This window comes from Electrona antarctica, assembly GCF_951216825.1.
Source record: "Electrona antarctica genome assembly, chromosome: 24".
In the NCBI taxonomy this organism is placed as follows: domain Eukaryota; kingdom Metazoa; phylum Chordata; class Actinopteri; order Myctophiformes; family Myctophidae; genus Electrona; species Electrona antarctica.
Window position 1 is genome coordinate 17,158,228 of NC_136803.1, and position 17,900 is coordinate 17,176,127.

The following is a 17,900-nucleotide window of genomic DNA, read 5'->3' on the forward strand; positions in this document are numbered from 1 at the left end:
AGCCTACAGTGAAATCTTAAGTGTTCATATCAATTTGTAACTGAGAGGCTACAAATGAATCCATAAGGACCCACACATGGGTTCATTTGGTAGGTTATTCATTTGATAAAAAAATATCATATAACATATTGTGTTAATTTATCCCTTTGTAACTCACAAGTGCACAAAAATTATTTTCTTTCCTGTGTGGTGGGGCCTTGTAACAAAGGGAGTAAAACATTACCCCAAGGAACCATTCATAAAAATTGCTTATTACAGATGATGGGGTCGTTGGGTTTATTTATATAATGTAATGTTAGGTTATATAGAATCATCATCATCATCACCCACCATCAGGCAGCTCTCTGTCGCTGATGTGCTGCAGGTAGGTGCCAGTATCCTCGCTCACGTCCTCCGTGGTGGTGATGGGGCATTCCTCCAGCTCCACCTCTTTCCTCCCGTGGATCCGGGGAGATGAAGGGCTCTCTCGGGGCGAGATGCAGCATGACACCGTCCCTCCCATCGCGGCATATAGCAGGCTACAATACCCAACTTAAGAACCCCCTCTCTCACACTATACTATGCATATGCTGCCGTCCGATCGCGAAAAATAGCAATGTATCATTAACATTATAGCAGAGATAATAGGCCTGTAATAACCGTGTGCCACTGACGGCCAATGCACTGCTGTGATCTGCGGCATGCAGGGCTGCACCGCTGGCATTTTCAGCAGCATAGTCTGGATAAAAAAGAGAGTGAATGTTAAGCAAGCCAGTGATCAGCTCATAGTGATGCGTTGTTGCAGCAGCTATCACCACCAGTCCATGCCAACCAGAGGATGATTTAATCTACTGCTGCTGCCTACAAAAAAGAAACACCGCAAACCACCAACTCCTCCTTGCTTCCTTTGACTGGCAGTCTACTGGCACACTCCTCCAGAGTCCAGATCATCAATGGCAATGCATTGCATTGGAAACGATGACGATCGCTCCCTCCCTGACTGTCACATTAAAGTCCGGCCTTTTGATTTCATAAAAAATAAATAACATAAAAGGCTATATACGGTCCATTGTGACGCTATAACTAAATGCGGTCGTTCTTGTAACGGTTGTTATTATCGCATTATGCAGACAGGCGCTCCGAGTCCTAACACTAATCTGCCAACAGATTCCGCAAGCAAGCTAAATGGAGCAGTGTGTGCGTGCGTGCATGTGTCTGCGTGTGCTTGTGCGCGTGTCGACGTGTGTGTGTGTGTACTGTGGAGCTCTTCCGGTTTAATATGTATTCATTCAAATAAAAGTTCATTTGAAGGAAACTGCAGGCCCGTTTGTTTTTAAAAGTATTTATAAGGAATAAAATGTAGGCTATCGTTAACACCACACCACACAAAGCACATAAACAGTTTAACATGCATGCATGTGTAAAAAGTTTTTACACATGATGTACATAAATGTGCAGATTATGATTTTTACTAAAAACCTGAACCTGCAAATGTATACAGTGTTGTGTTGCCAACCATCAACGCGTCGCGACGTGATGTCTCGTTTGAATCTAACGTGGAATATGAGAGTCAAAATAAATGAGACCATTATTAAATAGAATTTTAAAAAATCAATAAATAACCCCTTGTGTGTTGCCCTTGCTTTTATTTTGAAATCAAACTCCATTACCCAGGAGCCTGCGCGAGTCTAGCAAACAAACGAGTCTTGCCATTGGTTGGTGGTACGTCACGTGACCGTGTCACGTGTTGCAGCGTGTGTCTGTCTGTGTAGACGACAGTGTTGTTACTGTAGTAGTATTTTCAACATTGCAGCAGATAGTATCAATCCGTGACTGTTTACAGTATGGCTTTGGTTCCATACGTTGAACACGCCGTTCCTGCACTGGCCAAACTGCACAATTCATCCGCGCAGTTTAATTTCGTCAACCAGAACATCATCCTCGCCCAGGACTGGAAGAAGCACGGGGTGGCAGCAGTGGTCTGGGATGCGGTGAGTGTGTCACCGCAACAGCACCCAACACAGCATATGGATGGATGGATGTATTCTGTGGTTCTCAATCATAGGTTCTCATCTCATCTCTCAACCTTTTCTAATTTCGATAACCCCCAGTTTGATCTGAATTATTATAGCATTGGTTCTGAAAGTGGGGTCCGGGGAGCCAGCAAAAGTAATATAGCTTCACAATCATTTCTATGTTGGCTATTCAAAAATAGCATGTACATTAGCCCCATATGTGCCCTCTCCCTACGCTCTACAGAATGAGCATAGGGAGAGGGCACATATGGGTCTATTTTCTTATTTTAACACAAACACAAATATTCAACTCTGGGGGTCCCTGGAAAAAGAACCTCTGAACTTGAAAATGTTTGAGGGCACACTGCACAGACACCTCATTTACCGGTAATAGCATTTCTCTGGAACTCCAATCTGCATTCTGCACTGTCAACTCCTCAGTGTTATTTGAACTCTCTGAGTTGCAGACCCCATCTGGTTCCTATCATGCATCACTTAGGGGGGGGTCCCCTACATTGATGACCAGTGGTATATAGACAACAAAACAAAACAATCTCAGGTTCCCCACCTCTATCGGTACATTTAAGAATTAAGCACTATTAACTATGCAGTTATAGTACTACTAACACTATTGAAGGCTGAAATGAAAGCGGCTCCTTTCTCTTGTTTGGGTTAATTTGATTAATCGTGTGTCATGTTTTACCTTCACCAGGCAGTCGTTCTGTGTATGTACCTTGAGCTGGGGCACATCCAGATCAAGGGTAAGACGGCCATTGAACTTGGAGCTGGCACCGGACTGGTGGGCATTGTGGCAGCTCTGCTGGGTAAATAAATCATCATCATCACCTTTATTTATAAATGGTAAATGGTGCATTTATATAGCGCCTTTATCCAAGGCGCTTTACATAGATTGTGCATTACATTCACCCATTCACACACACATTCATACACCGATTGCGGCGGAAGCCATGCAAGGTACCAACCAGCACATCGGGAGCAATTTGGGGTTCAGTGTCTTGCCCAAGGACACTTTGACATGTAGACAGGAGGAGCCGGGATTCGAACCGCCGACCCATGGATCATTGGACGACCTGCTCTACCTCTTGAGCCACAGTCGCCCCATATACTTGGAAATACAGTTGAGGGCAAGCCCTCATTTTCAATGTAGCCGAGGTTACAATTCACAAATACAGTCGAAACAATACATCAACACAACATTATAAATCAGGATAAATTACAAAGGAACTTAAATGCAGAACAACCAGTAAAATAAATCAATTGAAGCAGGAGCAATCACGGTGAAAAATCATCTGGAGCATTCCTTTGAACTGACCGAAGGATGGCAGGGAGCTCAGTTTTAAAGGGGAAAACCACCCATTTTCAACATTTTGCTATGTCATTAATATACCTTAGAGCTGTTGTGTGGATAAAAAAAGTCCCCCCGATTCTGTGTTTCCTAGAACTGTAAGTATGAAAAAAATCATTAACATGGTGAAACGCATCTTGATGACATCATCAAGATGTGTTTCACCATGTTAATGATTTTTTTCAGATCTCTAGTTCTAGGAAACACAGAATCGGGTGGACTTTTTATTATTTCCACACAACAGCTCTAAGGTATATTAATGACATAGCAAAATGTTGAAAATGAGTGGAATGCCCCTTTAAGGAGTTTTGAAGTTCATTCCACGAGGTTGGGCCATTGACAGAAAAAGCTGTCTTGCCCAACTCTGTCTGAGCCTGATGAACCTTGAGCCTTAAAAAATCACTAGAGCGGGTCTGATACGTGCTATTGTTCAATTCCAACATGGAACAGATATAGTCAGAGAGCATCCCAGCAATGGCTTTATATAAAAATAGGTGCCAATGCTTATCTCGCCTCTCAGTCAGAGAGCATAAACCTGTTAATGCATATGCATACATCACTTTGCTGTAGATATATTTGTCTATATTTAATCCTGCGGCTATGGGGTTAAAGCTAAATCTGTAGTAAGCAGATTTAGCTTGTAGATCGACTATTTTCCTGCACACGACCAAGCATAAAATGACATGTCTTAGTTCTGCTGGATCTCTTCTATACTGGTCCATCCTTAACATTTTTGTCTAGTTTTTATTTGCTGACGAAATTGTCAGTATATTTAGTTATAACTGTTTTTATTTAGTCAGTGAAAAACGTTGGTCAAGGAACATTTTGCGTCATCGTTTTATCGACATAATTATCACTGATATAGGCCTATGTACGTATAATGTACAAACTATCACCACACATGCATCGTTTGTCTGTGATGTGAATGATATATGCACATGTATGTACAGTATATGTCTGTCTCATCCTTTGCACCACAAAGGCATGTAAGTTGCATACGTCCCTCCCTTCCAGGTGCCAACGTGACCATCACTGATCGGGGACCTGCCCTGGAGTTCCTCAGCGCCAACGTGAAGGCAAACGTGCCCCCAGATCTCCATGGATCAGTGGTGGTGTCCGAACTTACGTGGGGCCAGGATCTGGTGCGGTACCCGGCCGAGGGGTTCGATCTGGTGCTGGGGGCAGATATCGTCTACCTGGAGGACACCTTCACGGCATTGCTGCGCACAATGCAGCACCTGTGCTCGGACACCTCCGTGGTGCTGCTGGCGTGCAAGATCCGCTACGAACGGGACACAAAGTTCCTGGACATGCTAAGGCGGCACTTCGGAGTCGAGGAGGTCTACTATGAGAGCCAGAGGGACATTCACATCTATAAAGCCACAAAGCTGCCTTCCAGGAGGGATCTTTGAGGACTGTTTGGAAAACCTTTAAAAACAGAGACTATTTTTCTAACCGACATTTCTTTCCTAGGGGACTTCATTAAAGTATGCTAAGGGCCACACATTGGACAATTTGAATTGAAACGTGAAAAATCTAGTTCTGAATTATGCCAAAAACATAATGAATTTGGTAGACAAACTAGACATAACAGATTGCTTTAAAATAGGCTATTTACCAGAGAAGAAAACCTATGGCCTTGCTTCACACACAAGACTTTTCTGTTTTATTTTATTTTTGAGTGGTGCAACCACTCCAAGGAACAGCAATGTCCCTATGTCCTAACCTATGTCCTTATGTTTAGAGTACCAAAAGGGGGTGCTGTTGCACCACTCGCTTCAGACTGGTCTGATTTTACATAGCTTTGAGGTTACATTGAAGATGAGTTGGATAAAACAATCCACTTCAACGCAGTAAATCAAGCAATTAATTTATATCTTGCCAGTTGTTTGATATGCACCCATATGAAACATATGCATTATGTTAAAGATGGAGTGATTTTGTCCCCCCTAAAACATGATCATCGGGTACTATGACTAGGAGAAAGACTTACCGGTATTTAAAAAAAAAAGTGTACAGAAAGTGGTGAAATTATGTTTTTATGTGGCCACACCCACCAGTTCATTAAGTATACCTGGTTTTCACCTTGGCACCACCACCCACCTGACCGGTTCAGAAACGCGTCCACCAGTGACGTCATTGATGGGGAATCCAAGCTAATAGCGTGTTTAAAAAAAAGTCAGCCTAACTATGATGTCACTGATCGTGGACGGTTTCTGAACTGCCCACAGCCCTCCTATGAGACAAGAGTAGAAAAAAATAGTGCTCTTTTATTTATACATTAGTGAGGACCAATTATACGAAGATAGGTTGAAAAATGAAAACTGGTGAAGCCTCGCCCACAGCTGTGTGATATTGGCGGAGGGGTTAGGGTTATTATGATGACACAAAAATGGTGTATTTTCGATTGGGCCTTTTGACTTCAGTTTTCAGGAATAAACCAAAAATCACACCCGTGTGAACTGAGTGGTGTAAGGTCTTATATAGACTGATCAGCTGTGGTCTGACGTAATGTCTGACGTAATGAAATCACACCTGTGTGAACTGGGTGACCATAGCAACCGTGCTCATTTTTTGAGCACAGACAGACAGACAGACACGTAAACTAACAGCCAGTTGTAGGAGTGGTTTACACCACTCAAAAATACACAGGGAAGACATATTGGAATATTCTAACCACACATGGGGGTCTATTGGACTACTCCATAGACACATACAAAACATCACGGCACTCCATCTTTAAAAGATGGCCTCAAGGCAATCTGCCTCTTCACAAGTCGTAAGAGACACACCATGAGTAGGTTTAGGATTGGCGTGGAGGGCAGAGAGTGGTGTGAAGGGCAGGGTCAATGTGTGTTTCTCCACCTCCTGAAGACCTGTTGTTCCAACTCCATTTAAAATGGCTCCAGCCCTGAATCGCTAGCCACGCCCATTAAGTGAAACAAAATGAAAATTCAGAGTGTCAGGCTACTTAAGATGCCCATGTGTTCTCTATGGCAGCAGTACTCAAACTTTTTCAAGTCAAGGACCCCCAAATTGATATTGATTGACCCCACTTTCACCACTGCTCTATGGGCGGTTGGTGCTGCTGAAGTCAAACTTATGACTTCACAGATGAAAATAAATGGTGCATTTTTTTATATATTTTTTGTTTGTTTGATAAGCATCAGTAAATACCTGTATAATTAAGTGGGTAAAGGCATAATACAACAGCTAGAACAGTCAGATACGTACAGAACATTACATTTTACTGAAATTAAGCCTAAAACCAGGAACACTTAAGCCATATGATATTACAATAGATCTAGTCTCATCACAATATAGATATATATCTTGCGCCAACCCTTATCCCTAAACTTTGTTGCTTTTTTTTTTTTTTACTATTTTGTAAAAACCTGTTAAAATAGTTCAAATAGCTGATCTACAAGCTCACAACATGTTGATGTAGATCGGCTAGTTGAACTATTTTAAAATGTTTTTCAAAATAGTAAAATAAATTGTAGGTATAAGATAGGGCACATATTGCCCAGCCCTAATGCAGAGGCAATACCTCAGTGCTTTAAAAAATATATATATTCTGACAAAGATTACCAGAATCACATTTATTAACAGCTGCCAAAAAATGTAATATTTATAGAGATAGCTCTAATATGATTTGCTCTTGTCATACAAGGTGGTGCAGACATTTAGAGATACAATGAATACAAAACAAATGAAAATCGCAACTTAATGTTTTTCAGTTTTCTTTTTTTTTTAAAAGGCTACTATGACTATTATTATATAATAAAAAAATAATACAATATGGCATTCTGTAATTAAGTCATGGACAGAACTACATGTATATCCATCTTAACTGCTGTCAAGTCAGGTGGCCATTCAAAACCATTAAACTACCGGCAGCACTTTATTCTACAGAACTACTTCCAGAGTATTTTATAGATGTACTGTAAGTCTGTAACAAAGCAGTATTGGCAAGTTTTCACAATTCTTGCACTTCTAAACCATTTGAACAGCTTTATCAAATGCATAGTGATGGCTTAGGAAGTTAAGATATTGCGTAATTCCCAATTCCCCAAATTACCTACATAAAATCGAAGTGTAAATCTGTGGCGGGGTCTGACTACAGTATACAGCCGAAATGCGCAAGGAGACTACTTTTTTTTAGCTTTAAAGACTACTCATCTTGCCATGGGTGCATGAGATGAAGCCGTCCAATCAGGATGAAATGAACTAAGATTGTATATGGCATGCCATGAAAGTGCATGTGTCACTGCATAAATGTAAGTCATAATTAGGATAGTAATCTTTCCAGGTTGCCACAGCATTCCATTACCGACTTTGCACTGCAGCTTTCAGCTTCAGAACAATACAATCACAAAAGTTATTTTCTGTGTTACCTCTGCCTTTCACCAAAGGCAGCAATGCATAATTTTGTGCAACATTTTCAGCGATGGTTTGTCCCCAAATTTTGATTAGCCGCCCACTATGTGGCTGATGGGTTTACTTTTCATTGTGTACAAAGACTAAAGGCTGAATGGGAAAAATGCATCTGAGAACCCAACCCTTGATGTCACACAGTCCAAAAGCATAATTCAAGATACCCCTCCAGTCAAAAATATAAAATTAAAAACAAATGTGTGCAAGCCAGAGCCCAACATTTCATATGGTTTCCAAGTTTCATAGTGGATCAAATCCACAATTGTGTTAGCTCTAGACACCTGCCATTAAATGTTTAAAGCTACATTAAGAAAAACATTTTCCACCAAAACATAATATTTTGCTTTTTTTTTGTTCTCATCTTATCAAGGCTGGTAAAAAAAAATGTAAAAGAGCCGAAATGGCATTATGCAAGCAGAAAGCGCATTACAAACCAAACATAGCTCAGAAAGATAAAACATCTGAGACACAGCCGATCTATAGTTCAAAGTGTTAGTAGGTAACAGGCGTTAATGCAATAGCGCAGTTACATTTACAACCTCACAAAAATGATCTAGTCTTGGGGAGAAAACCTTTTTTCTCCATAGGCTGTGAGCGATGGGGGGCGAGAAATAAGGTTCGCCATTGCTGGTGATGTTGCCATAATGTTCTCAGGCACCAGTGACTGGATGCTTCCTAGCGGTGGAGTGAATTCAATTCAGCTCCTGCCTCAGGCTCACATCACCTCCTCACAAGAACCATGGTTTAGGTGAAGAATTCCCTTACTCCTCGATGGTTCTTCACGCCGCTGTGCCAATGATGATCAACAGAGGGTTTCAAATTATTCACATGGGGCAATCTGTCTTTTTCCTCTATTCCTGGTTATTTTTACAGACTTACTTAGTCTTGTATATTTAAAAAGAAACCAAACCAAAAAACCAGTAGAAAAAGGGGAGAGTTGCGTACTTTATGCTCTGTTCTGAGTCTCTGTACACGGGGCCAGGCAGACGGCGGGTGGCCTTTCTATTCTGATTTGTGGCAGTACAAGTCTTTGAGGGCTTTCAGTTCTTCGATGAGTGTTTTGTTCTGGTTCTCCAGCACGGCCACGCGGTTCTCAAGACACTTGACGTATTCTTTCTTCTTCCTGCGGCACTCGCGGGCAGCTTCCCTGTGTGACGAAAAAATAAATAAGACAATTAGACAAACTTTCGCCTGGACACATGATGAGATTGCGAGTTTCAAAGGGACACTTTTCAGCCCAAATGTTCTAATTCTATTTCAAATGTAGGGAGAACAATACTAGTGTGGCAAAAAAATACCATGTCTTGTGTATTTCTGTTGACATTATGAAATGACTCCTATAATTTCACTTCATCAGGCATACATAAAGTCTAACAAGTGACGTAATGACATTTTTGCCACCCTATGTTAGTGATCTCCTCACATCAGACCAGTGTTCTTCAACAGCGCATATTATACTAACGTTGTTTTAAGTGTGTCAATCTCTAGTTTTATTGCCTACAGACCTGTTTTTCATGAGGCGCACCTCCCTTTTTCGCGTCACCTCCACTGTACCAGTGGGCAATCCCGGGGACTGAGCCATGACCACCCCAGAAGTCATGGTGTTTGAGGGAGCCGCACGGATCTGGTAAGCCTGGACATCTCCAGAAGCCGCTATGGGAAGGAAACAAACAACAGGCAAGTTGAACCCCCCCTCCAATAAATTTCACTATGCATCTTTCCCCCAAATTTTCTAGGTCAATTTACAAAGTTGATATAAAAGGAGAGTGCAAATGACCTCTCACAAGCATTGTTGACTCTCCGCTACCAATAAAATCCTATCTAATGTATTATATTTGACACTCTGGATGATGGGACTGGGAAACACTTTTAGCCTGCACATAATTATCCATGAAATTATTATTATAATTTTCTCCAGTTTTATCCAGTCTCTGCAAAAGTTTTACAACCCCTTTTAAAGGGTAGATAATCTGTTTTAAGCTGCTTCAGATATCTTTTGCAGTGTTGTAGCGACAGTATATTATAGAAAAAGAGACCCCCCCCCACCTTGTACAACAACTTGGTTGCTGGGTACCAGTATTTGCTGCCCGTCACTGGTCTGAGCATACTGCAGGATAGTGGTGCCAGGCTGTGCCCCAGCAGCGTTGGTCATGGTCAACGCCTGAAGGCCATCTGTACCGTTACTGGACAGTTGGATGGCTCCACCCTGGGTTATGGCAACTGCAACGGGACAAAAAAAAGAATGAAAAGAAGTGACAAAGCAGGTGCTGGAATTTAAAGGTTTTGTTCAAAATGAGACATATCCGTCATTTAAAAAACGATGAAAGAAAATGCTAACTCAAAACTATACAGTTAAAATAACACAGTAGATAACATGGGAAAAACATTTGAAAAGGGGACACTTAAAAAGTAGATACTTTGCATTTCTATCTATATACACAATATATTTTATTTGCAAAGCCACTGCGACCACCAGCCAAACGTTACTTGTGACATTTTGATTTCTGTTGTGACCCCTGAAACTGAGGAACCAGTCTGACAGAGTGGAGTTTGGCTTGGTCACTTACTGTACTGGCCAGTGCTTGTCTGGTAGATGGGCGTAGGCATGGTGACTGTAGTGATGGCAGGGGCCGAATCGTCCTCCTCCTCCTCGATACAAGGTACTGCCGGGGCGTCAGATGATAGGTCGTTCAGGATCTTCCTGTAAGGTGGAAACCAACACAAATAGCATCCTCGTTTATTATCTTGCGTAAAGCTACTATTGTCATTGAAATTCAGATTGAAAAATGTACCTGTACGAGGGGCGTCGGGACAGGATCGCCCTCCTATTTTGACAGTCAGTCACACTGTCCACAGACTCCTGGGAGTCCTCACTCTCACCAACAGTCGAAATCTGCACAAGGTCAATGAAAAACCACAACATCATGTCATGTCTAGCTTGTAGCTTGGAGACATAATACGTAGGTTTTAATGCTGAACATTCGCCCAACAAGAGTTTGTTCAGTCAGGTTTTCAAATTCAAAAACATTTCCTGTACCATCCAGATGCGCCACTAGTTTTCGGAGCAAAAACACCAACAGATTTAGAAACCTAAACATTCACTATGTTTTCTAACAGCTTGTCACAATGAGTAGAGCTGCTAATCACAACAATTAAACTCAAAATGTTGCCGATATGAATTTTTAAACACTTTCCAGCATCTGTAGGTTCCCCCGAATAATATACTATATATTTTTGTCCTCCCGCACCTGTACAGTCTGGATTTGTGGGGACTGGATGACTGATGGTTGTGCGGCCTGGATTACACCATGCACCTGGACGGTTTGACCGTTGGGCAGCTGCACCAGGGTAACTGTCTGTCCTGCCATAGACACCTACAACCAAACACAATTAATTACACACTCCACGAACACAATGTGTAGTAAGTGTTAATTTACTTTATACATTTTTTGGGAAAACATATATGCATTTATGAAAGGCGGTGGATTTTCAACCCTCTCATGACACCAGCGAAGGAAACGCTTTTAAGCTGCCAGGCGCTGTCTTTTTTTTTACCACAACCTCAAGAAACCCATTCCTAGGTATTCCACATAGACATAGAATTTGGGCCTGGCAGATACTGCTCTCACAATATTTGGTGCTCCTCGTTGGCAGCCACTGCTCTCACAATATTTGTGTTCCTCGTTGGAATTTGTTGAATATTTTGTAATATGTAAATGCAACAAGTGTGTACCTGTGCAATCTGTGTGGCAATCTGCTGGGCGTCAGACTCAGAGACCACCTCTTCACTATTTTGTTGGGCTTCGGCACCCGCCTCCATGGTCATTTAAATATCTAGAAAGAGTAGGACACTTTGTAATAAGTGTGTGTGCTTACAGAATTGTGAACACTTGTATAAAGGCATTCCATCAGTAGCCTGGGCAGCATTCCATTTCGGGTTTATGATCCGGTCGTGAGCGGATGATATCGCTATGTCATGTTGTAGTATTGTTTTGTAGTCGTCAGGCAGGAACATTCAATCGGAATTTCCTTTTCTCTCAATAAAAGCAACAGGCTACGAGAGCTTTTATTGTTATTCTTCTGGTGTGAGGGAAAAGGAAGTTCTGTTTGATTGTTCCTGCCTGATGACTACAAAACAACATGATGTAACGATATCATCCGCTCCAGACCGGTTCACATGGCACTTTTGTGCCTGGTGAGGCGAGGTTATTCAATCAGTGGTTGTAAACGTGGGGATCCCCCAGGGACCCGTGTGAGGGGTTCCAGGGTTCCAGTGTGGGTACCCAGCAAAAAACAAAACCTGTTTACCATAGCTATACACCAGCTATTTGAAAATGGCCGGTATAAAAGCTCACGATGTGACATGCTGTGAGCTTGTTGATCCATTTAAAAATATATAGATATTTTTAACAACACCAATCTTGTATGGGGGTCGGCTGGCACAAGTTCACAACATATTTTTAGATAGGGGCCCATGGCCATTGCATTAAAGCAGCATGAACTTTTATTAATGGTTAAAGCACCAAGCCCCCTGTGTCTACGAAATAATAGGAGGGTGTGGCTTTGCTCAACAAGCTAACAACAATAGCCCATTTATAAAGTAGTATGGCTTAAGTATCACACCATTTGAGGGAATAGCTAAATCACTAAATGCCACCTTAACAGTAGCCAAATCAAGCAGAGTCAAGACAAAATGCCTCGCAATGAGCTTTAAAAAGACTAAATATTTATTATGCAGCTTTTGAAATCTTTGAGCTTGTTTTGAACTTATTCTGGCCGCAGCAGCAAGCTAATGCTAACTATGACAAGCGTGCATGCTAATGCTATATAAGTCACACTAAATCCGTACAGTAGGCCTGCTACAGCAGCAAGCGAAAGCCAGCTATGACAAGCTAACTCCATGCCCATACAGTAGGAATGCATGCTACTGCCAAGTAGCACAGCATGCTAGCTACAGATAGCATGCTGATAGCGAAATCCACACAGTACAGTACAGTAGGACAGTGGTTCCCAAACTTTTTCATGTCAAGGACCCCCACATCGACATTTATTAGGCCGCGGACCCCCCATTTGAAAAGAAATGCCAGACCCCTAGTTTGACATGCTTATTAGCCCATTTAATGGCATTTCTATCTCTGAGACCCCAATTTATATCGCAGTTAGTTTAACTCTGGGCGTGTACAAAACTACAAATGATTGTTACGGTCAGTTACTTACAGACCCATAAGGGTCCATTTGGTTCCAAACTATCATTTAGCTGGGGACCCCTGGAACTCCCTCAAGGACCCCTGGGGGTCCCCCGGACCCCACTTTGGGAACCACTGCAGCAGGAAGCAAGAGAAGCTACGGCTAACTAAATCAATACATTCCAGGGACGCTAACAAACTGAGGCTAGTTAGCTTAGCACTAGCAGTAGGAGGGTACGGTACACAAACATGCACATTTAGAAATAACGTTTATTTAACTCGGACAAAACATTCCAAACACTTTATTCATGGTGAATGTATCATGTCAACGCGGTCTGTGTGTGTTGTCGTATATATTATAAACTACAGATGACAAATACTAAAACGAAATAACATGACGTATTCTTCAAATGGAAGAATGACGTAATACTTTTAACTGGGGGGGAGGACGACGAAATGTGTAAATAAACAACAGAAGGAGCCTATAGTTGGCAACTGAAACAATTAAGTTTCGAGGAGGACATTGCATTTGATTGAAAGCTTTTATTTTAAAAAAGGTTACCAGATATACAATGGGGTTTCTTTACTTTTTTGGGGCTTTTTTGCGATCGACACGGTCGTACCACGAAGTATAAACGCATGGAGGGAAATGTCTGGAGTTTATACCTCGTCGTACGACAGCACGGCGCCGCGAAAATAGCAGATCTACAAGCTCGCAGCGCGTGGCGGACGGGACGCGCTGTGGGCTTGTATATCTGCTATTTCCCACGTAAATGCACATAAAAACTATAACAGGAGCAGACCCACTTTCACTGCCCGGTTGACGTTTGAATATGTTTCCCAAAAAAAAAAAAAAAGTTTACAAGAGTTATAATAAAGCTACCAAAACAAAGTACATAATGTCTTTCAGTTTACGATTCATATTTGTTTTTAATTCAGGGGCAAAGGAATACGTTTCAACTCCCATATTATTTATTATAATTCCATTTTTTTAAAGTCTCAGTCTCGTTGCAAAGACCCACTGACTCATTTCTGTGTGTTGTCTGCAACACCGGGGCCGCCATGATAGCTTCTTTGTGCTGGATATTTTGTGCTAGTCTTCTACCAACTCATTGCGATCAGCTTTCTCTTTTAGCAAAAAAAACATGGGGATGGGACGATGGCGTGTATCCTCTTACCGACACGGACTCGCTTCGTCACTCCCGGCCGGGTCTCCTCCGGAGCTCCACTTTTATTCAGGCCGACACGTAAGAGACCGCGTCAGGCTACACCTCCGTCGCGTCACCGAGAACAACAACACGGAGAGGAGGACGAGGAGGGATAGACGTCGACGACAAAATCATCAGCCTGCCCTGATCTGGCTGGGCTTGCTCCCCGAGTGGGGCCCGAGTGCCGGCGGAGATGCACGACGTACGGGGAGGAGCCGAGCGCTGGCCGAGGATGAACGACGGGGGCCGAGCCGCAATGGTGGAGATCAGAGATCTATCTGAATTAGGCTACGGCCCCCTATTTATTGGCATTTCTATTCTCTGGGACCCCAATACATATTGTAAAATCAAACTTAATTTAACTCTGAGAGTGTACAAATGGAACCAAATGGTTCCATTCTGTCTGAGTTACAGACCCATAAGGGTCAATTTGGTTCCTATAACTATCATTTAGCTGGGGACCCCCTGGAACTCCCCAATTACTCCTAGGGGTCCACGTACCCCACTTTGGGAACCACTGATGTATATGACACTGATGATTGATTGATTGATTGATTGATTGATTGATTGAACATTTTATTCACAGTTTGAAGAATGGGTAAAGTTCAACAAAAGTACAGCAAAATCTGCTAAAGAGGATAAAACCAGAAAAAAAGCACTACATTAGCGTCTTCTATTTTCAATTTATCAGAACATTTAAAGACATACACACATAGGGGTGGAGGTGCCTTTTTTACAAGGGCCAGTTTCGAATTGCAGCCCGCATGTAACGTATATGTGCTCTTTGAGAGCTAGCTGTTTTGAAGGAGTCTAGGGATTCACATTTCTTAACGGCTGTTGGTAGGAAGACGTTCCACATTTTAGTGGCATAGGAGCAAAATTAGTTTAATCCCTTGTTTGAGCCCAATCTGGGTTGAACGTGGTTTGTGGAACTCCCTCTGGTGTTGTGAAGTTGGCCTAGAGTATATTGAATGGTGTAGCGAATGTTGTAGACCAGGCCCATTGCAAGTTGCTGTACTCTGTCGTCCCTGGGCCTATATAAGCCATTCATCTATAAAAATGAGCAGGGTGAGGTAGATTCTTGGAGTAAGGCCAAGTAGTAGCCTGACCATGTTTGTTTTGGGAGTCTGGAGCCTTGTTTTAAGGGCATTTCTTTGAGGACCTTGAGGTACTGTACATCGGTACCAAGAGGTGCATGTGTATTTTCTGTATTTGTCCCCTTGGGGGCGCTCTAAGTGTGTTCTATGTGTCTTTGTTGCATCTGTGCTTTTGGTAATCAAGTTTGTTGGTCACACCTGTTGTGAGTGAGAGAGGGGCAGAAGTCTCATTACAATGAGGAAGAGCTCTCTGTGCAGAAGGAGTTGGAAGAAAGAAAGTAAACTATAATAAATGATGTAAAGTAGAAGAAAGTAAAATACATAAAGAAAAGTAGAATAGAGTAAAAGAGAAGAGAACAACACAAAGGTTTTCAAGAAGGACTGACCATTCATTCATGCGCAAGCAGGCAAGTGGTCAGTATTGTGTTTTGTTTCTTGTGAAGTAGTAAGAGTTACAACAACTACGTTCACTTCATGGGGCCAGTCCAAAGTACTTCATAAACATTACAGAGACTTTAGTTGTCACTGTATAATACTTTAAACCACTTATGTTGGACACATGCCTAAAATTGCTGATATTTGCGCCGCCCTCGTTGAAAACAATGTAATTCAAACCCCAGCTTGTCACTCTCCAGGAATGTCGTAACTCTCTCTTACTCTGTATGGCTCTGGTTTCTGCTAATAAACAGCAGTAAAAAGTCAAGAGTCTCATGCAATGGATGGGCGGCACACTCATAACTGAGTAGGGCTGTAGGCCTACAGTACGAATGGAACCAAATGGACCATTGAATCCATATGGTTCGTTCCATTATTAATTTAATTATGTTTTTATATCTGCACACAAAGTGATTTGGTCCAATTAAGTCTGTCGATCATTTTCAACTTAAAAAAAATAAAATAAAAAAGGGGCGGGAAATTCAAAACAGGTGCATCATTGCATGCGTAATGCAGCAGGTAGGCTACAGAAACAACAGACGCATTTAAAAAAAAAAGAAACGGCCTAAAGGTAGCCATTTGAATGTGAATATCTTTTTTTGTATTTGGGCATCCCAGATTGCCATGTAGTCGCATGAAGTGGTGGAACACCACTGCCAATCTACCAAAGACAACGTGTGCCAGTCGAGTGATGACAAGACGCAGCCACCCACGCAGCCAGCCATGTCACATGTCAGGGCGAGGTAGGCTACAACACAATGTCATTAATTCTGGATGGGCTTAATTTTATAGCTCTATTCTATTCTATTCTATTCTATTGTGCTTTGTTATTGTGTGTGTGTGTGTGTGTGTGTGTGTGTGTGTGTGTGTGTGTGTGTGTGTGTGTGTGTGTGTGTGTGTGTGTGTGTGTATGCATATACTATGGTGTGAGTTATGGTGACTGACTGCAGACATTGGCAGCTGGCTCTGTGCGTTCAGCTGCGTCTTTGGAGTGTGAACAGCTTTCATACACTGGCTAGGTGCAGTCCTATTTTGATCCACAAGGTGGCAGCAGAACATTATTTATTTTTTACCTTCATAATTCTTGTCAGCTTGGAGTAATGGCTTGTCAGTGTTTCCATATTGCTAGCAGGGCTATACTCAACTTAAGATGGCTCAGGGGCCACTCAGCAAAAGTCCAAGGGCCGCAAGCTAAAAATGTCAGCATTATTTTCAAACGTTTACCAATTTATTTTGTAACAGACACGACTAGTCTAAAAATTAAGGAAACGCACAGTAAAAAGACACATTTCCATCTATAAGGCCATACCTCGATGAACAAAACATTGTGATTAACGATGAAGTTACAAAATGAGTCTTCATTCACAAAATGTGAAGAGAACATATAAGCAGATTATCACAGGTGAATACATAAGACAGTGGTTAATACTCAGCTGACATCAGGCCGTATCACTTTCTCTTGGAACACACAATACTATACCTACAATCTTGTTCAAAACAATGAAAATAACTATTTTGTATTGGTATGACCATGACAGCCGCAGTTGAGTAGCACTCTGTTACAGTGGCGTTTCCAGGAATTACATTTTGGGCAGGCAAGAATTACATTTTGGACAGGCAAGATGTGATAATTGTCGTCTCCCCGCGCACAATCGTAGCACTAAAGGTTTTCAAAGAGATATACCTGCCAGACGAGTAGTATACAAAGTCTGAAAGGCTTGCATTTACATTCCAATGGGTGACAGAGGGTCGCGCTCTACGGCCAATCAGCTGTCCACTAATAGTTCTCAGATCTTGTTTTTGTCCCCTTTTTTCTCATTGTATGGATTTTGGCCAGGCGGCCAGAAATGGATTTGGACAGGCGGACGTCTGCCCTCGCCTTATTGTAGATACGCCTCTGCTCTGTTAGATCCTAGTGTGTGTGAATTTGTGCCACAAAACATTTTTATGACTTTATGAGAAAGCAGTGGTATACTGTACCTTGGTGTGCAGTGATATTTTTAATAGGTTAAATTACAGCACTCATAATGTCTCTTGCTTGCGTTGCTTCTTCTTGGAGCCACACAGCAGCTTGTGCCAAATGTGCAATAAACTCTCATTATGCTCATGAGTATTTAATATTTATACTAGCATTGTAAAATTGAAACGGCTTATAAATTGTGGTAACTACATTGCAA

The 17,900-nt window shown here is 41.9% G+C and overlaps 3 protein-coding genes across 5 annotated transcripts in view; 1 reads left to right on the forward strand and 2 right to left on the reverse strand.

The window, feature by feature from the left end:
* LOC306917050 (cyclin-Y-like protein 1) overlaps positions 1 to 1,150 on the reverse strand; it is a 10,115-nt gene extending 8,965 nt beyond the window's left edge. Inside the window, exon 1 of the mRNA XM_079495171.1 lies at positions 331 to 1,150. Within this exon, the coding sequence (XP_079351297.1) occupies positions 331 to 502 (172 nt within the window). The 5' untranslated portion in view covers positions 503 to 1,150. The remainder of the gene's footprint in view (positions 1 to 330) is intronic.
* Positions 1,151 to 1,689: 539 nt separating this feature from the next.
* On the forward strand, positions 1,690 to 7,110 carry mettl21a (methyltransferase 21A, HSPA lysine). Its single transcript, XM_079495562.1, has 3 exons — positions 1,690 to 1,970; positions 2,707 to 2,818; positions 4,375 to 7,110. The coding sequence occupies exons 1-3, from the start codon at positions 1,824 to 1,826 to the stop codon at positions 4,770 to 4,772; spliced, it is 657 nt and encodes a 218-aa protein (XP_079351688.1). The 5' UTR covers positions 1,690 to 1,823; the 3' UTR covers positions 4,773 to 7,110.
* A 1,020-nt stretch (positions 7,111 to 8,130) lies between these two features.
* Positions 8,131 to 14,372, reverse strand: LOC306917348 (cyclic AMP-responsive element-binding protein 1-like). 3 transcript variants are annotated; one of them, XR_013789150.1, is made up of 9 exons: positions 14,162 to 14,372; positions 11,531 to 11,631; positions 11,046 to 11,171; positions 10,590 to 10,690; positions 10,365 to 10,498; positions 9,844 to 10,017; positions 9,303 to 9,450; positions 8,743 to 8,944; positions 8,131 to 8,584 (listed from the first exon to the last, which is right to left on the reverse strand). XR_013789150.1 is itself a non-coding variant. In XM_079495529.1 (8 exons), the coding sequence occupies exons 2-8, from the start codon at positions 11,621 to 11,623 to the stop codon at positions 8,800 to 8,802; spliced, it is 921 nt and encodes a 306-aa protein (XP_079351655.1). In that variant the 5' UTR covers positions 11,624 to 11,631; positions 14,162 to 14,372; the 3' UTR covers positions 8,131 to 8,799. The 3 variants fall into 3 exon arrangements, 2 of the variants coding, with proteins under 2 accessions (XP_079351655.1, XP_079351656.1); XM_079495529.1 differs by having other exon boundaries at positions 8,131 to 8,944; XM_079495530.1 differs by lacking the exon at positions 11,531 to 11,631 and having other exon boundaries at positions 8,131 to 8,944.
* Positions 14,373 to 17,900: the final 3,528 nt, after the last annotated feature.